The 19,334-nt window shown below is 37.5% G+C and overlaps 1 protein-coding gene across 2 annotated transcripts in view; it reads right to left on the reverse strand.

Moving 5' to 3' along the window:
• LOC110445162 (DNA-directed RNA polymerases I, II, and III subunit RPABC1) overlaps nucleotides 1-19,334 on the reverse strand; it is a 42,654-nt gene that overhangs the window by 17,550 nt on the left and 5,770 nt on the right. Inside the window, exons 1-7 of one of the 2 annotated variants that reach the window (XM_021489606.1) lie at nucleotides 18,988-19,177; nucleotides 10,786-10,874; nucleotides 9,966-10,027; nucleotides 7,837-7,976; nucleotides 3,712-3,792; nucleotides 1,812-1,870; nucleotides 1,377-1,455 (exon numbers count right to left, since the gene is read on the reverse strand). In XM_021489606.1, coding sequence (XP_021345281.1) covers nucleotides 1,377-1,455; nucleotides 1,812-1,870; nucleotides 3,712-3,792; nucleotides 7,837-7,976; nucleotides 9,966-10,027; nucleotides 10,786-10,874; nucleotides 18,988-19,044 — 567 coding nt within the window. In that variant the 5' untranslated portion in view covers nucleotides 19,045-19,177. Of the gene's footprint in view, nucleotides 1-1,376; nucleotides 1,456-1,811; nucleotides 1,871-3,711; nucleotides 3,793-7,836; nucleotides 7,977-9,965; nucleotides 10,028-10,785; nucleotides 10,875-18,987; nucleotides 19,178-19,334 lie in introns of those variants that run through there. The other variant, XM_021489607.1, reaches the window with a different exon arrangement.

Consider the following 19,334-nt stretch of genomic DNA (forward strand, 5'->3'; position numbering starts at 1 on the left):
GAGTATGTTTGAGAGTGTGACAGCGTGTAACCTGTATGAGTATGTTTGAGTGTGTGACAGCGTGTAACCTGTATGAGTATGTTTTTGAGTGTGACAGCGTGTAACCTGTATAAGTATGTTTGAGAGTGTGACAGCGTGTAACCTGTACAAGTATGTTTGAGTGTGTGACAGGGTGTAACCTGTACGAGTATGTTTGAGTGTGTGACAGCGTGTAACCTGTATGAGTATATTTGAGAGTGTGACAGCGTGTAACCTATATAAGGATGTTTGAGTGTGTGACAGCGTGTAACCTGTATGAGTGTGTTTGAGTGTGTGACAGCCTGTAACCTGTATGAGTGTGTTTGAGTGTGTGACAGCCTGTAACCTGTATGAGTGTGTTTGAGTGTGTGACAGCGTGTAACCCGTATGAGTATGTTTGAGAGTGTGACAGCGTGTAACCTGTATGAGTATGTTTGTGAGTGTGACAGCGTGTAACCTGTATGAGTATATTTGAGAGTGTGACAGCGTGTAACCTATATAAGTATGTTTGAGTGTGTGACAGCGTGTAACCTGTACGAGTATATTTGAGTGTGTGACAGCGTGTAACCTGTACGAGTATGTTTGAGAGTGAGACAGCGTGTAACCTGTATGAGTATGTTTGAGTGTGGGCCAGGGTGTAACCTGTATGAGTATGTTTGTGAGGGTGACAGCGTGTAACCTGTATGAGTATATTTGAGAGGGTGACAGCGTGAAACCTATATAAGTATGTTTGTGTGTGTGACAGCGTGTAACCTGTACGAGCATGTTTGAGCGTGTGACAGCGTGTAACCTGTATGAGTATATTTGAGAGTGTGACAGCGTGTAACTTATATAAGTATGTTTGAGTGTGTGACAGCATGTAACCTGTATGAGTGTGTTTGGGTGTGTGACAGCGTGTAACCTGTATGAGTATATTTGAGAGGGTGACAGCGTGTAACCTATATAAGTATGTCTGAGTGTGTGACAGCGTGTAACCTGTATGAGTATGTTTGAGAGTGTGAGAGCATGTAACCTGTATAAGTATGTTTGAGAGTGAGACAGCGTGTAACCTGTATGAGTATGTTTGAGTGTGTGACAGCGTGTAACCTGGGATCATTATACTAAGATAAAGAAGGGAAACTGCTTCTTCTGTTGAATAAATGTCACATATCTTAATGTGAAAACCATGTCATTTAGAGCCGCAAATCTTAAGTGGTCCATTACTTCATTTCATTTCTTATTTCTTATTTACAATATCTTATTCTTCGTCGAATTTCTTCATTATTCAAGTGACTGTGATTGATAGGAAGATATTTCAATGAGACATGAAACTTTCTGAAGAGATCAAATATTGAATTTCAATGAAAAGAAAAACTTACCTGGCCTCGTTTGAGTCCAAAGTATCGGGATACAGGGTCTCCTTGCTGTATTCTAGGTAACTGGGACTCCTTCAATTTACTTGACTCAGGTAAAGGAAGAAATTTACAAAGTTGGAAACATTGGTGTGAATCACCCACCTTTTACCGATACATCTGACAAGTGAGAAGTAATATCAAGCGAAATCTACCGTACTAAAATTCACCAACATTGTTTTGTTTTGTCAACAAGGATTTTGAGACAGGAACAATATTCGATTTAAAAATGCACCGTCAAATTCATCAAAGGAAATGTTTAAAGAATGTTTGAATTTTACTGTTAAATATTATTTAATATTACAGTACTGTGAAAATGTTGCACATTAGTGCTTTATTACAAAAGTACATCTCCTGACATGGCAGCTGCTGTATCATGGTACACTTAAACATTAAGGATACTATCTGCTCAACAGTTCTGTTTTTTCATCAGGTATCATCACCACATGTTCAGGTACCAGCTGTGTATAAAAATACATTAAAATGTGAAAGGGGAAATAACTCCATCACACTACAGAGTCACTGCATGCAACAAAATGGATATACTGTTACATGTATAGGAAACACTAATAATAACTACAATAATTACACTTTGACATATTAAGCATAGACAAATTTTTGTATGGGCCTTTCATTCATAAGCATTATAAATATACAATTGATGTTCAATGTACATGTATATTGTACCATATTTATCCTGCAATTACCCCCAAGGGGCCAGCACATAAACTAAGATCATTGGTTAGGATTTCTACTGAATTGCAAATGACATGGGTGGGCTTATCACCAGGCACAGGCTTATTGCCAAACAAATACAGTAATTTAATAAACCCCCATCAGGAACAATTTCCAAAGACATCTACGTAAGGTAAGAACTCCACCTATCCTTTATCTCAATATATTACCTTCTGCATATCAGATTTACAAGCTTGCATATTTACTTTATCCATCAATTAGATTAGTGAACCTATTACATTGTGTCTGCAACGATACTTGTTGGCTGTATCAGCATGGTATGCTAACCATGCTTTTGGACAAATTTCTATTAACAAATATTCAAGAATAGACCATAGGTGTATTGACAGCCGAGGCTAATACCTGTGTACAGACTTGACAATAACTATAAGTACCTGTGTACAGACTCGACAATAACTATAAGTACCTATGTACAGACTTGACAATAACTATAAGCCTGTGTACAGACTTGACAATAACTATAAACCTATGTACAGACTTGACAATAACTATAAGTACCTATGTACAGACTTGACAATAACTAAAAGCCTGTGTACAGACTTGACAATAACTATAAGTACCTATGTACAGACTTGACAATAACTATAAGAACCCGTGTATAGACTCGACAATAACTATAAGTTCCTATGTACAGACTTGACAATAACTATAAGCCTATGTACAGACTTGACAATAACTATAATTTTCTATGTACAGACTTGACAATAACTATAAGTACCTATGTACAGACTTGACAATAACTGTAAGTACCTATGTACAGACTTGACAATAACTATAAGCCACAAGTCAACTAACACCTTTCAATCCTTCTGAGGATACGGTCATGTTCATCATCTTCCTGAACAGAAGCTGACAGTTTGCTGTCCCAAGTTAAATGTGAAACAATGGTAATCATTAATAAAATCTTCCCGTACCTTGAGGGAGTGACAAAGAAATCTCCAACCCAAGAAATGATGCTATTTGGTTGTCTAACCCGAGGCTCTGCTGAGGGTTAGAAAGCCGAAATAAATCACCCGAAGATTTCTCTGTTACATCCTCAAGGTAGGGGATGATTATTTTTCTCTCATCCTATAATTTCAGTCACAACTCCATCGACAATAGTCTGCCATGTTTGTAAACAAAAACACATGTGGGGTATGCATATCGTCATTCGCGTTTGATAAGGTCACAATTACCGATGACGCATTTTAATGGTGTCACAATTGAACACATACAAATTGGCACGAGGCTATCTCCCCCTAGGGGGTGACAAGGTGATCTTTCCCTCCTAAAATGGGAGACATACCTGTGAAGGGTGGGAGAAAAGAATGTCTACTATGGCCGCTATTGGTCACAATGAATGACTGTTGCAAGCACACAACCATCGTTCATAATGATCATGTGTACCAAGTATCAAGTTTCATTCAAAATAGCCAAGAATTGTAAAAAATAAATAAAAACTGATAACAAGAGCAAAAACTAAATTACAATGACAGTTTCAACCAGTTTCTTTTCAAATGATCAAGTATTGTAGAAGCAGTGGGTTGTAAAATAAATACTTCCGTACCATGTGCTCTGTGATGTTGATCAGAAGTTCCGACTCCAAAAACTGCTCCAGGATGTACTTTGGCGCCATGTCTGTCAGGGACTGTAACGACAAAAAATAAGGTAAGTTCACCTCACACACCTGTACACCAGACAGGTAAGCACATCATTACAACCCACACACCTGTACACCAGACAGGTAAGCACATCATTACAACCACAACAGTTTAGTTCATCTCTCACACCTCAGAATAAGAAAGAAATGCAGATCCACAACTCCTGATGTAGCATTCTGGGTGAGATCTGTGGACCAATTCAGTAGAGATCCTTACCAGTAAATTATGATAAAGAAGATTTAAGGAGATTTAACATCACAAGAATGGTTTCGCTATCTTAACTTATTTTAGCCTGCTATGCTGGCCATCTTCATGCACATATTCAAGCTCCAGATTGCTCAATTATCTTGTAACTCACTTAAATCATGTCGCAAAGTAAAAACGTTCGGTATATATAACATGCCGTCCAATTTTGTTGACGGTGTTTAGTCATACAGACACACAGTAAGACAGGATCTTACCTATTTGCCAACTGTGTTTAGTCATACAGACACAGAGGTACACTTGACCTTATCGATTTTGCTGACAGTGTTTAGGTATACAGACACACAGTAACAGGTGATCTTACCGATTTTGTTGTCAGTATTTAAGTATACATACACACAGTAACATGTGATCTTACCATTTTTAATGACGTGTTTAGTCATACAAACACACAGTATTATGTGATCTTACCGATTTTAATGACGTGTTTAGATATACAGACACACAGTATTATGTGATCTTACCGATTTTCATGATGTGTTTAGGTATACAGACAGTAACATGTGATCTTACCGATTTTAATGATGTGTTTAGGTATACAGACACACAGTTACAGGTGACCTTACCAATTTTAATGATGTGTTAAGGTATACAGACACACAGTAACAGGTGACCTTACCAATTTTAATGATGTGTTTAGGTATACAGACACACAGTAACAGCTGACCTTACCGATTTTAATGATGTGTTTAGGTATACAGACACAGTAACATGTGATCTTACCGATTTTAATGATGTGTTTAGGTATACAGACACACAGTAACAGGTGACCTTACCGATTTTGCTGACGGTGTTTAGGTATACAGACACAGTAACAGGTGACCTTACCGATTTTGCTGACAGTGTTTAGGTATACAGACACAGTAACAGGTGACCTTACCGATTTTGCTGACAGTGTTTAGGTATACAGACACACAGTAACAGGTGACCTTACCGATTTTGCTGACGGTGTTTAGGTATACAGACACAGTAACAGGTGACCTTACCGATTTTGCTGACAGTGTTTAGGTATACAGACACAGTAACAGGTGACCTTACCGATTTTGCTGACAGTGTTTAGGTATACAGACACACAGTAACAGGTGACCTTACCGATTTTGCTGACGGTGTTTAGGTATACAGACACAGTAACATGTGACCTTACCGATTTTGCTGACAGTGTTTAGGTATACAGACACACAGTAACAGGTGACCTTACCGATTTTGCTGACAGTGTTTAGGTATACAGACACACAGTAACAGGTGACCTTACCGATTTTGCTGACAGTGTTTAGGTATACAGACACACAGTAACAGGTGACCTTACCGATTTTGCTGACAGTGTTTAGGTATACAGACACACAGTAACAGGTGACCTTACCGATTTTGCTGACAGTGTTTAGGTATACAGACACACAGTAACAGGTGACCTTACCGATTTTGCTGACAGTGTTTAGGTATACAGACACACAGTAACAGGTGACCTTACCGATTTTGCTGACAGTGTTTAGGTATACAGACACACAGTAACAGGTGACCTTACCGATTTTGCTGACAGTGTTTAGGTATACAGACACACAGTAACAGGTGACCTTACCGATTTTGCTGACAGTGTTTAGGTATACAGACACACAGTAACAGGTGACCTTACCGATTTTGCTGACAGTGTTTAGGTATACAGACACACAGTAACAGGTGACCTTACCGATTTTGCTGACAGTGTTTAGGTATACAGACACACAGTAACAGGTGACCTTACCGATTTTGCTGACAGTGTTTAGGTATACAGACACACAGTAACAGGTGACCTTACCGATTTTGCTGACAGTGTTTAGGTATACAGACACACAGTAACAGGTGACCTTACCGATTTTGCTGACAGTGTTTAGGTATACAGACACACAGTAACAGGTGACCTTACCGATTTTGCTGACAGTGTTTAGGTATACAGACACACAGTAACAGGTGACCTTACCGATTTTGCTGACAGTGTTTAGGTATACAGACACACAGTAACAGGTGACCTTACCGATTTTGCTGACAGTGTTTAGGTATACAGACACACAGTAACAGGTGACCTTACCGATTTTGCTGACAGTGTTTAGGTATACAGACACACAGTAACAGGTGACCTTACCGATTTTGCTGACAGTGTTTAGGTATACAGACACACAGTAACAGGTGACCTTACCGATTTTGCTGACAGTGTTTAGGTATACAGACACACAGTAACAGGTGACCTTACCGATTTTGCTGACAGTGTTTAGGTATACAGACACACAGTAACAGGTGACCTTACCGATTTTGCTGACAGTGTTTAGGTATACAGACACACAGTAACAGGTGACCTTACCGATTTTGCTGACAGTGTTTAGGTATACAGACACACAGTAACAGGTGACCTTACCGATTTTGCTGACAGTGTTTAGGTATACAGACACACAGTAACAGGTGACCTTACCGATTTTGCTGACAGTGTTTAGGTATACAGACACACAGTAACAGGTGACCTTACCGATTTTGCTGACAGTGTTTAGGTATACAGACACACAGTAACAGGTGACCTTACCGATTTTGCTGACAGTGTTTAGGTATACAGACACACAGTAACAGGTGACCTTACCGATTTTGCTGACAGTGTTTAGGTATACAGACACACAGTAACAGGTGACCTTACCGATTTTGCTGACAGTGTTTAGGTATACAGACACACAGTAACAGGTGACCTTACCGATTTTGCTGACAGTGTTTAGGTATACAGACACACAGTAACAGGTGACCTTACCGATTTTGCTGACAGTGTTTAGGTATACAGACACACAGTAACAGGTGACCTTACCGATTTTGCTGACAGTGTTTAGGTATACAGACACACAGTAACAGGTGACCTTACCGATTTTGCTGACAGTGTTTAGGTATACAGACACACAGTAACAGGTGACCTTACCGATTTTGCTGACAGTGTTTAGGTATACAGACACACAGTAACAGGTGACCTTACCGATTTTGCTGACAGTGTTTAGGTATACAGACACACAGTAACAGGTGACCTTACCGATTTTGCTGACAGTGTTTAGGTATACAGACACACAGTAACAGGTGACCTTACCGATTTTGCTGACAGTGTTTAGGTATACAGACACACAGTAACAGGTGACCTTACCGATTTTGCTGACAGTGTTTAGGTATACAGACACACAGTAACAGGTGACCTTACCGATTTTGCTGACAGTGTTTAGGTATACAGACACACAGTAACAGGTGACCTTACCGATTTTGCTGACAGTGTTTAGGTATACAGACACACAGTAACAGGTGACCTTACCGATTTTGCTGACAGTGTTTAGGTATACCGACACACAGTAACAGGTGACCTTACCGATTTTAATGATGTGTTTAGGTATACAGACACACAGTAACAGGTGACCTTACCGATTTTCATGACGTGTTTAGGTATACAGACACACAGTAACAGGTGACCTTACCGTTTTTGCTGACGGTGTTTAGGTATACAGACACACAGTAACAGGTGACCTTACCGTTTTTGCTGACGGTGTTTAGGTATACAGACACACAGTAACAGGTGATCTTACTGATTTTGCTGACAGTGTTTAGGTATACAGACACACAGTAACAGGTAGTGTTTAGGTATACAGACACACAGTAACTGGTGATCTTACTGATTTTGCTGACAGTGTTTTGGTATACAGACACACAGTAACAGGTGATGTTACTGATTTTGCTGACAGTGTTTAGGTATACAGACAGACAGTAACAGGTGACCTTACCGATTTTGCTGACGGTGTCATGCCTGTCTGTACAATGATGATAGCTCGGGTGATATTCTCCTCCTGCATCCTGTGGCAGTATGTTTTTATTGTCTTGATGCCTACTTTTGGCTCCTCCGGGAAAAATACGAACATCTGATCTGTAATAAATCATTAGTTCAAATTTATCAATTTGCATCTACAAACACTACTGGAGCAATTGATTTTTTTCACCCAATTTCAAATTTGGACAGAAATATAGGCAAATTTTAAGGGGTGAATTTCTTAAGATTTGTTCCATTTCTATGTTTCCTGTATAAAAAGAATTATAGTTGATTAGCCTTGACAGATCGAAAAAAAATCTCCAACCTGACCTTGGACTAATCTAATTACAAATCAGACATTAGTTAATTCAAATAACCAAACCTTTATTAATAGTTGGTCTTGATAAATCAGAGCTCAATCTGATCTAACAAACCCTTACGTTACTCACCTAAGCGGGGTCTAATATATATACCGAAATTTATTAAATGTTCAGCCTGAATTTCTCATTTCAAATTCAAGAGCACTTTATGGATATTATCCCAAGGCAAAGAAGGCAATAACGTCTTAAATAACAGTTCACATAAAAATTTATTTCTGAAAATATGAAATTAGAATGAAGCATTATAGATAAATAGAAGTTCCAGGTATATTGGCACACATATTTTCTTGCTTTCAATATTCTCAATAATTCCAAACTCTATATAGCTAATACTGAATTGGGACAATGTTATATGCTAAGCCAGGAGGAGTTAAGTCCCTTGAATAGTGTGTACATTTGTCTCTGTATGAGTTCATTCCCTTTGCTCTAAGACAAACATAACATGGACACACTGATGACTTCCTCTATTCTCTACATAATTGTTCTTCCTCGTTACATTTTTAAACAGATAAATACATATCAAAAATTTCGGACTGAAATTTGTAACATTTAGGCTACCCCACTAAAACACAAACAAATTAAATATGTATACAGTATACTGAGCCAGATACCAGGTATGATTATACCATGCATGGCTCCAGGTACCTACGTCATACAATGCATGGCTCCACGTAAATACATTATACAATGCATGGCACCAGGTACCTACATTATACAATGCATGGCACCAGGTACCTACATTATACAATGCATGGCACCAGGTACCTACATTATACCATGCATGGCACCAGGTACCTACATTTTACCATGCATGGCACCAGGTACCTACATTATATTGTGCATGGCACTAGATACAAACAGTATACCATGCATGGCACCAGGTACAAACATTATACCATGCATGGCACCAGGTACAAACATTATACCATGCATGGCACTAGATACAAACATTATACCATGCATGGCTCCAAGTAAATACAATATACCATGCATTGTACCAGGTACAAACAGTATACCATGCATGGCACCAAGTAAATACAATATACCATGCATTGTACCAGGTACAAACAGTATACCATGCATGGCTCCAAGTAAAAACATTATACCATGCATGGCACCAGGTACAAACATTATACCATGCATGGCTCCAAGTAAATACAATATACCATGCATTGTACCAGGTACAAACAGTATACCATGCATGGCTCCAAGTAAATACATTATACCATGCATGGCACTAGATACAAACATTATACCATGCATGAAACCAAATACATTCATTATAGAAAGCATGGCACCAGATACAAACATTATACCATGCATGGCACCAGGTACATACGTTATACCATGCATGGCACCAGGTACATACGTTATACCATGCATGGCACCAGGTACATACATTATACCATGCATGGCACCAGGTACATACATTATACCATGCATGGCTCCATGTGTACACCATACAGTACCAATCTTGAAAATATATACAGGAACATGTACTGTATTTTCATCATTGACTCAAATCACAAGTGAAAATAGTTCATTTGACTTTAAGCAATTATCATTTCATCTTGAGCCCACTAGAAAAGTTAAAAACACTGTTATTATATTTCTGTTATGATAAGGTTCTGCTCAGCAAAATTTGGATGAAGCATACAGATTTCCAACACCTTTAGATTTGACTGTTTATGATTTATTAGCCTAAGATAGAAATGTTCTGTCTTACCTGTGGGGTCATCATTATGGGCCACCAACACAATCAGGTCAGCCCTGCTTGGTTTCCTCTCACTGCAAACAATCAGCACATTAACATACGATAACCATATATCATAGACAGAAGAGGTTCTGAAACTGTCAATATTATAAACTCAATCATTACCCAAAGCAGAATCAACCTCTGTTTTCTCATAATATTATGTTGTAGTGTTTAGTTCATATCTGCTCATGTGTAAACGCTCCTGAATATATTTATATGATCTAGAAAGCATTTATACCTTACTAGTATAAAAGTTCATAGGTCAAGAATCTTCATCGGTACATGTGAGAAATAAAACTATTTTTGTTGTTCAGATTATAAAATCGCGAAATCTTTACATAAATATTAAATAAACATTGACTTCACAAAAGCTTAGCTAACATAACATACACTTATATATTTTATAATACATATCAAACAAAGGCTTGGAAGCATGAAACTTTACAAACTGAACAGATATATCTAAATGAAGTACTAACACATGTTTAAGAGCAGTCTAAAGCCATACTCACTCTAAATTTACTTTAACTTATAGCAATATCAATTCTGTGGGTCATGTTCATATATCGATACAAAGTTTATGGGCCATACTTACGTTTCCTGAATGTATTTACACTGTTTGTCTTTGTTCACCAGTGGGTTAGTGAGTGATGGTACATGTACTATATCTACCTGGGTTTGTCTTTGTTCACTAGTGGGTTAGTGAGTGATTGTACATGTACTATATCTACCTTGGTTTGTCTTTGTTCACCAGTGGGTTAGTGAGTGATGGTACATGTACTATATCTACCTGGGTTTATCCCCGAATTGCTCTTTGAATTCATCCAATGTTTGGTCCAATTCATCCTGAGTCACTAGATATCCTCGGTCATGGCACAGCTAAAACAAAACAAAAAAGTTAACAATGTTTCTTTTATTGCCACATTATATTAAAATTTATCAGGGATATTACGACATAACTCAAAATGCATGAATTCCAACATGCTATGTACTATTTTCGGTAATATTGAGCATGGAACATAACGGAAAACTATGGAGCGGTGTAGGTCCCCAACCAAACCAAAAACATCAATGAGATCCTGGAAAGTGTCTGGAAGCAGGCTGCAAGATTTGCAACAAACAATTGCAACTTCACCTTCTTTAAAGAAGAAAATATTTTCACCTTCATGATGGACATGCTGAGCCACCTGGGATTGGAACCCCTAGTAATCAGACAGTAAGAGGTAGGGCAACACTTCTCTATAAGATAAGTTCATTAACAAGTATGAAAACTATCAGATCTCATTCCCTCCCATTACCTCGTCATTTTGTCCAGATGTCCATTCAGGAAGATACCACTGAGAATGCAGATAGCTAGACTTCCTATATTACGTCAAATGCACCAGCTTCAAAGTAAGAGTCTTGTTTTTTTTCAAATTTTGCAACTAGTCCTACAATTTTCAACCTAATGTTATTCAATGTTTGCATGTGTCAGGGGTATTATTGGAAGATTTGTACATATTGTATATTGTAAAACCTGGATTTTGTGTCAAATTTTGCAAGAGTCATTGTACTTCGCAACTGTGATTGTTTTCCCTTGGTAAAGCACTTTCTTGTGAAGTCATGATCAACTAGTCACATAATTTTCAACCAAATCTAATGTAATGATCTTCTGTATGTGTTACAAATATCATATGATGAAGATAATAAGCATATCATAAATCAAGATCATGGGTCCGTTTTTACAAGAGTTATAGTCCTTCGCAACTTAGATTTTCCCCTGGGAATAACTCTTTCTGGTGAGCATATTTTAAAATCAAAATCCTGCATCAATTTTAACAACAGTTATGGCTCTTTGCATTGCAACTCACTTTCCTCCCTTGGCATAACTCTTTTGAAAACTGTGAAATCTGTCACTGCAACTTACCAGGAAAAAGAAAAGCTGCAGAGTCAAATACTTGATATGGATCAGTCAACAACTGTCCTTTGGCCAGAGACGTACCTGGTATATATATACTACAAAGATAAGAAACTGCCTCTTTCTTTTGCCAAAGCGCACCTGTGTTAGGTGGTCTATTTGGATGACATCAATTTCATTGCTACCACCTACAATATCGTTAGGGGATTTCCGGAACACAAATTACTCGTCATTATAAATCATGTTAACATAATGAGAAAATGTGCAAGCAAAATTTTGATTTTTCCTAGAAGGCATATTTCAACATAGTTTGATTATTTATATTTTTCATATTGATTTCTTAATTTCAACGTCATGAAATAATTACAAAACTTATTAATTAATCTGAGAAAATGCCGTGATTTCAGAATGAGAAATCATTACCGGCAGCCATTATGTACATTATAAGGCAGAAAAAAGATGCAAAACTGTCGTTTAAACTGCTTTTCTCTCTCTAGACAGTCAATTTGAAATCTGTTTGGTGATTGATATTCTATAATATATTTTTTATTGTGCTTCTTTGATTTCAGCTTTGTGAAATAACTACAAAATTGCTAAATTCATCTGAGAGTGTATCATGATTTTAGAATGAGTATTCATCACTGGCAGCCATTACATTATAATACAGAAAAACAATAGGCAAGACTGTTGTTTAAGCTCCTGTTTTTCAAGAAGGTTGATTTCAAATCTGTTCAGCGATGTATATTCTATAAAAAAAATCATTTTTGTTCTTCTTTTAAATCGACTTCATTAAATATTTTGAATTGATCAATATATTATAACAAGAGGCCCAAGGGCCTTAGAGGTCACCTGAGTTATATCATAGGTACTGGTAGCTTTATTTTATTGTTTAGATGTGATGTGGAAATCAGCATGTAAATTAAGTGAAATACAATACTTGTCATGTCATCAAAGGATAAGAATTTTAAAATATTGGTAAATGTTCCCTTTGGGGCCCCGCCCTAGCCCCTGGGGATGGGGCAGGAATTCCAATTTTATAATGTAATACCCTCATCCATCAAAGATGATTCTGAACAAGTTTGAATAATATTCTGCTGAAAATGGATAAAATATACCCAAAAGTGTTATTTCCCTATATAAACCATAGTAAACTTTACCCCCTCCCATAGGGGGAACGGATGGCTCAGGGGTCCTGAAATTGACAATTTCAATAAAGCTCCTGATGATCTTTCTATCCATGCACTGAAATTGACTGTAATACCTCTGAGTCTGGAGAGGCAGATTTTTGAAATAATGGTAAATTTTCACTTTGGGGCCAGCCCTGACCCCTAGGGTTGGAATAGGAATACCAATTTTACATTTTAAAACCATCTTCCTCCAAGGATAATCTCACAAAGTAAGAATAATTTCCTACAGAAAATTGTAAAAATGTACACAAAAGTGTTATTGCCCTATATAACCTATAGTAAACTTTACCCCTTCCCACAGGGAGAAGGGATGGCCCGGGGGTCCTGAAATTTACAATTTAAATAAAGCCCCTGATGATCTTTCCGTCCATGCAGAGAAAATGACTGTGGTACCTCTGAGTCTGGAGAAGAAGTTTTTGAAATATTGGTTAATTTTCCCTTTGGGGCCCCACCAAAGCCCCTAGGGTTGGGGTAGGAATCCCAATTTTACATTTTAAAACCATCTTCCTCCAAGGATAATTCTCACCAAGTAAGAATAATTTCCTACAGACAATTGTCAAAATGTACCCAAAAGTGTTGTTTCCCTATATATACTATAGTAAACTTTCCCCCTCTCCAAAGGAGAACGGATAGTAATTTTCCCTTGGGGCCCCACCCTGGCCCCAGAGGTTGGGGTAGGAATACCAATTTTACATTTTAAACCATCTTCCTCAAAGGACAATTCTCACAAAGTAAGAATAATTTCCTACAGAAAATTGTAAAAATATACACAAAAGTGTTATTTCCCTATATAACCTATAGTAAACTTTACCCCCTCCCACAGGGAGAAGGGATGGCCCGGGGGTCCTGAAATTTACAATTCAAATAAAGCCCCTGATGATCTTTCCGTCCATGCAGAGAAAATGACTGGTACCTCTGAGTCTGGAGAAAAAGATTTTTGAAATATTGGTTAATTTTCCCTTTGGGGCCCCACCATGGCCCCTAGCGTTGGGGTAGGTATCCCAATTCTACATTTTAAAACCATCTTCCTCCAAGGATAATTCTCACCAAGTAAGAATAATTTCCTACAGACAATTGTCAAAATGTACCCAAAAGTGTTGTTTCCCTATATAAACTATAGTAAACTTTCCCCCTCTCCAAAGGAGAACAGATAGTAATTTTCCCATTGGGGCCCCACCCTGGCCCCAGGGGTTTGGGTAGGAATCCCAATTTTACAATTAAAAAGTTTACGCACGACGGACGGAAAGTGAACAGAATAGGTCACTTGAGCAAAAAGCTCAGGTGACCGAAAAATTGTTTTTAGAAAATATGATTTCATAATAAGGTAAACCTCCGGTCAGTGCAAAATCAAATAAATATTGTTTAACCTGTTCAAATTATATGAAATTGTAGCCGCCAAAATAAGCATGAGTTTGAATTATCAGAGCGAGTTCGAACAATTTGTTGAACAAAGTGCAAAGACTTTATATGTCTGCATCGCCACATTTAACCCCTGTGAAACATTACATTTAGAAAATAGACAAACCAACGCAGCCAAGTGTGAAATGTTAACACGCTTCTTAACTGTGACTTGCTATGCATAGTACGAACACGTATACAGAACTGTCGATACTGGGTAACAACGACCTGTCATCCCCATAATCCATAAATTCATATTTATCGTTAACTAACATGGCAATTGATTATTAAATATATTGAAGGTTCATTTTTACTCTGTATCACGTACCAAGCAGCAGCCATTATGTAGGCCCCAATACGGTACATGTTTATCTGTGTATTGGGGGACTGGTGCATTGCCTGAACAAGTGAGTAAATGCGGATTGTGATTTGAGACTGCGGCTATGGATTGCATGAGTTTCGCTTATTGATTTAATTTACTTCTTTCATATGGGAGAACTCTCAGGTAGTGATGTTATATACTTGAATGAAAGACGAGTGATTTTGTGAGACTGGCATTTTGAATGCCGATAGTCAAACTTGCACTTTAAATTCTCAAACTTCGTATGATGTGTTCAAACTATCTGAAATGTTGGTAAGGCGGGTTGGAACTGTAACTAGAAACTAAGTAATTACAGAAACAGAAAATTATTGTTTTCATTGTTCAAAATGTGTGTTTTAATTATTCGCCTATTCAAACTGACTGAAGGTTTACCGTAAAGCCTTTTTATAATAGCATCGAAATGAGCATTTTATTCACTATTTAACACCTATTTGCTAGTTGTGTAATCAAAAGCCAAAACCTGGTGGGGGGGGAGGTCATCACAGGTGTGAAGGTTACTTACCTGTGAGGAGATCTTACACGAGCCGAACTAAGGAAGGAGGGTGCGGGTAGGGGTAAAGAGCCTTAGGGGATCGGTACTGGTAATTGTAATCGTACACCTCTGGCTAGTTAACATTCTAGGGAAAGTTTCACGACATACTGACACACCATGTCAAATTCATACCTGAACTTTCACAGGTAACAATTATATGTAAACACAATAATTAGTCGCCCTCATTATAAGCACTTATCACGATGTGCTCTCCAGGATTGCTTTATATACATCAGATATACATCATAGGGCGGTAGGGTGGTGCAGTGGATAGCGCATTTGCCTTTCACCAAGGCGGCTGGGGTTCAATTCCCCGATCAGACGTGAAAAGGTTGGGGTCACCTACCCGACCACGTGGGTTTTCTCCCACACTAAGACCCCAATGCGCTAACATCCGGGCCAACAAGAGTGATTAATATAAGTTGAAATAACTTCTTTCATAATTGTTGTTAAATAAATAACGTTTATATTTATACATCAGATACGTATTATACTACAGAGATAATCTGGCTTTATATGTCTCTGTATACATCTATTTCAGTATTCAGATGGACCTCTATTATAATTATCATATAATTAATTGTTGGGATCTGTACATAAAATTGTCTCCAATACTTTTTGCAATAATAACAAGAAAATGCAGCAAAGCTGCTGGACACCAAATCTAGGAAGGCACATTTTAAATGCTGGATTTGTGGTTGTTATCACATATTCGTTTCATACAAGTGAAATGAATAATTCATATTGAACGGGAACACGGAAAACCATGAAATTGTCTATTTCTTATACTTTTTCACGTCACGTCATGCCACGCTAATATTGCTACACCAGAAAAGCAGGGGATTGTGTATACGTAGCGTATTGTTTGACGCCAAGTTCTTATGACGTCACGCTTGACAGCAATACTGAGTGACATTCTGAATGGGTTTTTACTGCAATTTTGCCGTTTACTGATATTATCTGGTATGATTTCCAGACAAAAATGGTATTAATAGTGTAGTTATGTAAAAACAATAATGTATGCTGCATAGGTGGAACACACAACCACTCTTGAAACTGAAAATCTATGCAGAAAATAGAAAGTTCAAATGTGAAGATAAAATATTTCGCATATCTTCACTGCATTATGATATGTTTTTATTTATGGAGAATTCATGATATTTCACTATAAAACTGTAATAGTTACAGATACTGTAGGGTTTAATATCATATTTTTGAAGACAGTATGCAGCCTTAATTTCCCAGAAGGCTTTATCTCATAGGGAAGCACAAGTGGATAAAGTGTTTACAGATCAAACCCCGGCTGTGCCGCTTTGAAAAAAATAATCTATAACTCTGTATCGATCAAACACCTAGGAAGCTGACACCACCTATATACGCGTGACCACAGCCTAAGTCTCGCGACGGATCTTTACACAATAGGCTTATGGGGTCTCACTTAAAAGCGTCTTCAACCGACAACAAGCGTCTTCAAGTGACAACAGGCGTCGCCAGACAAAATCTTCAAAAATACTGAATAAAGTAAGCGACATCAGAAGATATGTTGTTTATATGACAATAATACACCTCTGTACCAAATTTCAATTTGATATTTGAAAAATTGACCGAGTTATGATGAATTGAATTTTTACGATTGCGGCGTGGCACATGTGTGTATTAGCTTGAAAAGTGTAGAAAGCGTCGCCAGATAATATCGTTACAATTACCCGCTAAAGTAAGCGACATCAGAAGATATGTTATTAGTTAGGCTTTTATTGATATATATTCCAAATTTCGGCTCGATATTTGAAGAAATGATCGAGTTATGATTAATTTATTATTACGATCGGCGGCGTGGCATACGTGTGTAAATAGAACACTAGAAATTTGAATAAATGACTGAGTAAGGATGTTTTTGATTACTACGATCGAAGGCTTCACCATCTTACAAAACATATCTCACTCTACATAGTGATGTATTCAAGAAGTTTATGACCACCGATGTCTCCAGAGTTTTCCTGCAGGTTGCAGGAAATGACACCACTGCAATACAGGCAGCACCCCAAGGTCCACTTCTGGTCATTGCGGGGGCTGAGGCGCCTCAAAAGGTCAGACTTTGTTCTTGGCGGTTCTCCAGACAGGTTCGACTAGCGTTGTTCTGTCAAAGACTGCGATAGTCGCCTGCTTAAACGGCCCTTTTCAGGGCCACCATCTTTCTCAAAAAGTCCTGAGAAACTCGAAAATTACGCATTCCCATCCCCCTCCCACTATATTAGTTATAATAAAAATATAATTAAACACATTGTTAAATGTATTCTTAATCGGTTACAGTTAAAATCTAAATTGTTCAATAAATGCAATAATGTTATTCTTGACACAGCTGATTAAAGTTGTATCAATGTTTATAGAGCAATATATTCTAACTGTGTTCACCTATGCCAGAGACGTATAACACATACACAACGTCTCTGTCTATGCGAAGCCCTATACCCTACGTACACATATGTGGCACAGCGTATAGCTTAATATCTGTGCATCGCATGAATTAAATTCACGATAACTCAATCATTTTTCAACAAATCAAATAAAAATTTGGTATATAGTTGTATCATAGTCATATGAATAACATATCTCATGATGTCGCTTACTTTATCAATTATTTTAAGAGATATAGTTTGAAGACGCTTCTTCATATGTCGAGTTCTATTCACACACGTATGCCACGCCGCCGATCGTAATAATAAATTATTCATAAATCGATAATTTTTTCAAATATTGAGCTGAAATTTGGAATATATATCAATAAAAGCCTAACTAATAACATATCTTCTGATGTCGCTTACTTTAGCGGGTAATTGTAACAATATTATCTGGCGACGCTTTCTTCACTTTACATGCTAATACATACATGTGCCACGCCGCGATCGTAAAAATTCAATTCATCATAACTCGGTCATTTTTTCAAATATCAAATTGAAATTTGGTACAGAGGTGTATTATAGTCATATTAACAACATTTCTTCTGATGTCGCTTACTTTATTCAGTATTTTTAAAGATTTTGTCTGGCGACGCTTGTTGTCACTTGAAGACGCTTGTTGTCGGTTGAAGACGCTTTTAAGTGAGACCGGGCTCATGCGGTTTGCGAGATCTGCACAAGTTGCCAATCTCTGGCTTTATATGTTTGCTTCGGCAATGAACAAGCCATTAACAGAAAGTCTTTTTTACTATTAATGATTCAGCAAACTTGTTCAACTGCACTTTTATATTTTTGTATTTTCTGACTTCCAATGACATGCATTTTCCTTACCAAATAACATTCATTCAACCAATTTGTTGCAAGCACAGAGGTTCCTTACAAATGTCTGAAATACACATATGAGTCACAGCACAAATAAACATACAGTGTACTGTGACCCATGTCAGTATATAGCATATATGTATTTCAGACGTTTATAAAGAACCCCTATGTTGCAACTGTGTAATTGTTTACTTGCAGTGCTCTTGTTTGAGAATACGAACAAAATAAAGTCCCTAAACTACGTCGGTTCCCTTACAAAAGTTGTCCCGCTAGCTGTCGATGGATGTTTCATTTGGGAGTTTGTTAAGGGGGAAATACCTGCATAATTGTTTTTCTGATCCTCCATAGCTTGTACGTTTCCTGTTCATCATCCATTTGTATTTCCGTTTATAACAAATCCTTTAGATAAAATATATCGTTAATTATTGCACAACGAACGTGTATTTATGAATTCAGCGTGTTTTCAGCCGGAAGTTGTTTCCTGAATGTCAAGTCATCAAAGTGTTTAACAATTCTCATCGGTCATTAAGCGTCTTTCAGACATAAAGTTAAAATATAGTTTCGTAAATAGTTTAATTTTTATATTACCACAGTACATCTTAGGAAAATAATCTTAGTTTGTTGTAGATAAAACGTCGACATAACATATTATTTCAGTCATTTGG

The sequence above is a fragment of the Mizuhopecten yessoensis genome, unplaced genomic scaffold (assembly GCF_002113885.1).
Source record: "Mizuhopecten yessoensis strain PY_sf001 unplaced genomic scaffold, ASM211388v2 scaffold2091, whole genome shotgun sequence".
In the NCBI taxonomy this organism is placed as follows: Eukaryota; Metazoa; Mollusca; class Bivalvia; order Pectinida; family Pectinidae; genus Mizuhopecten; species Mizuhopecten yessoensis.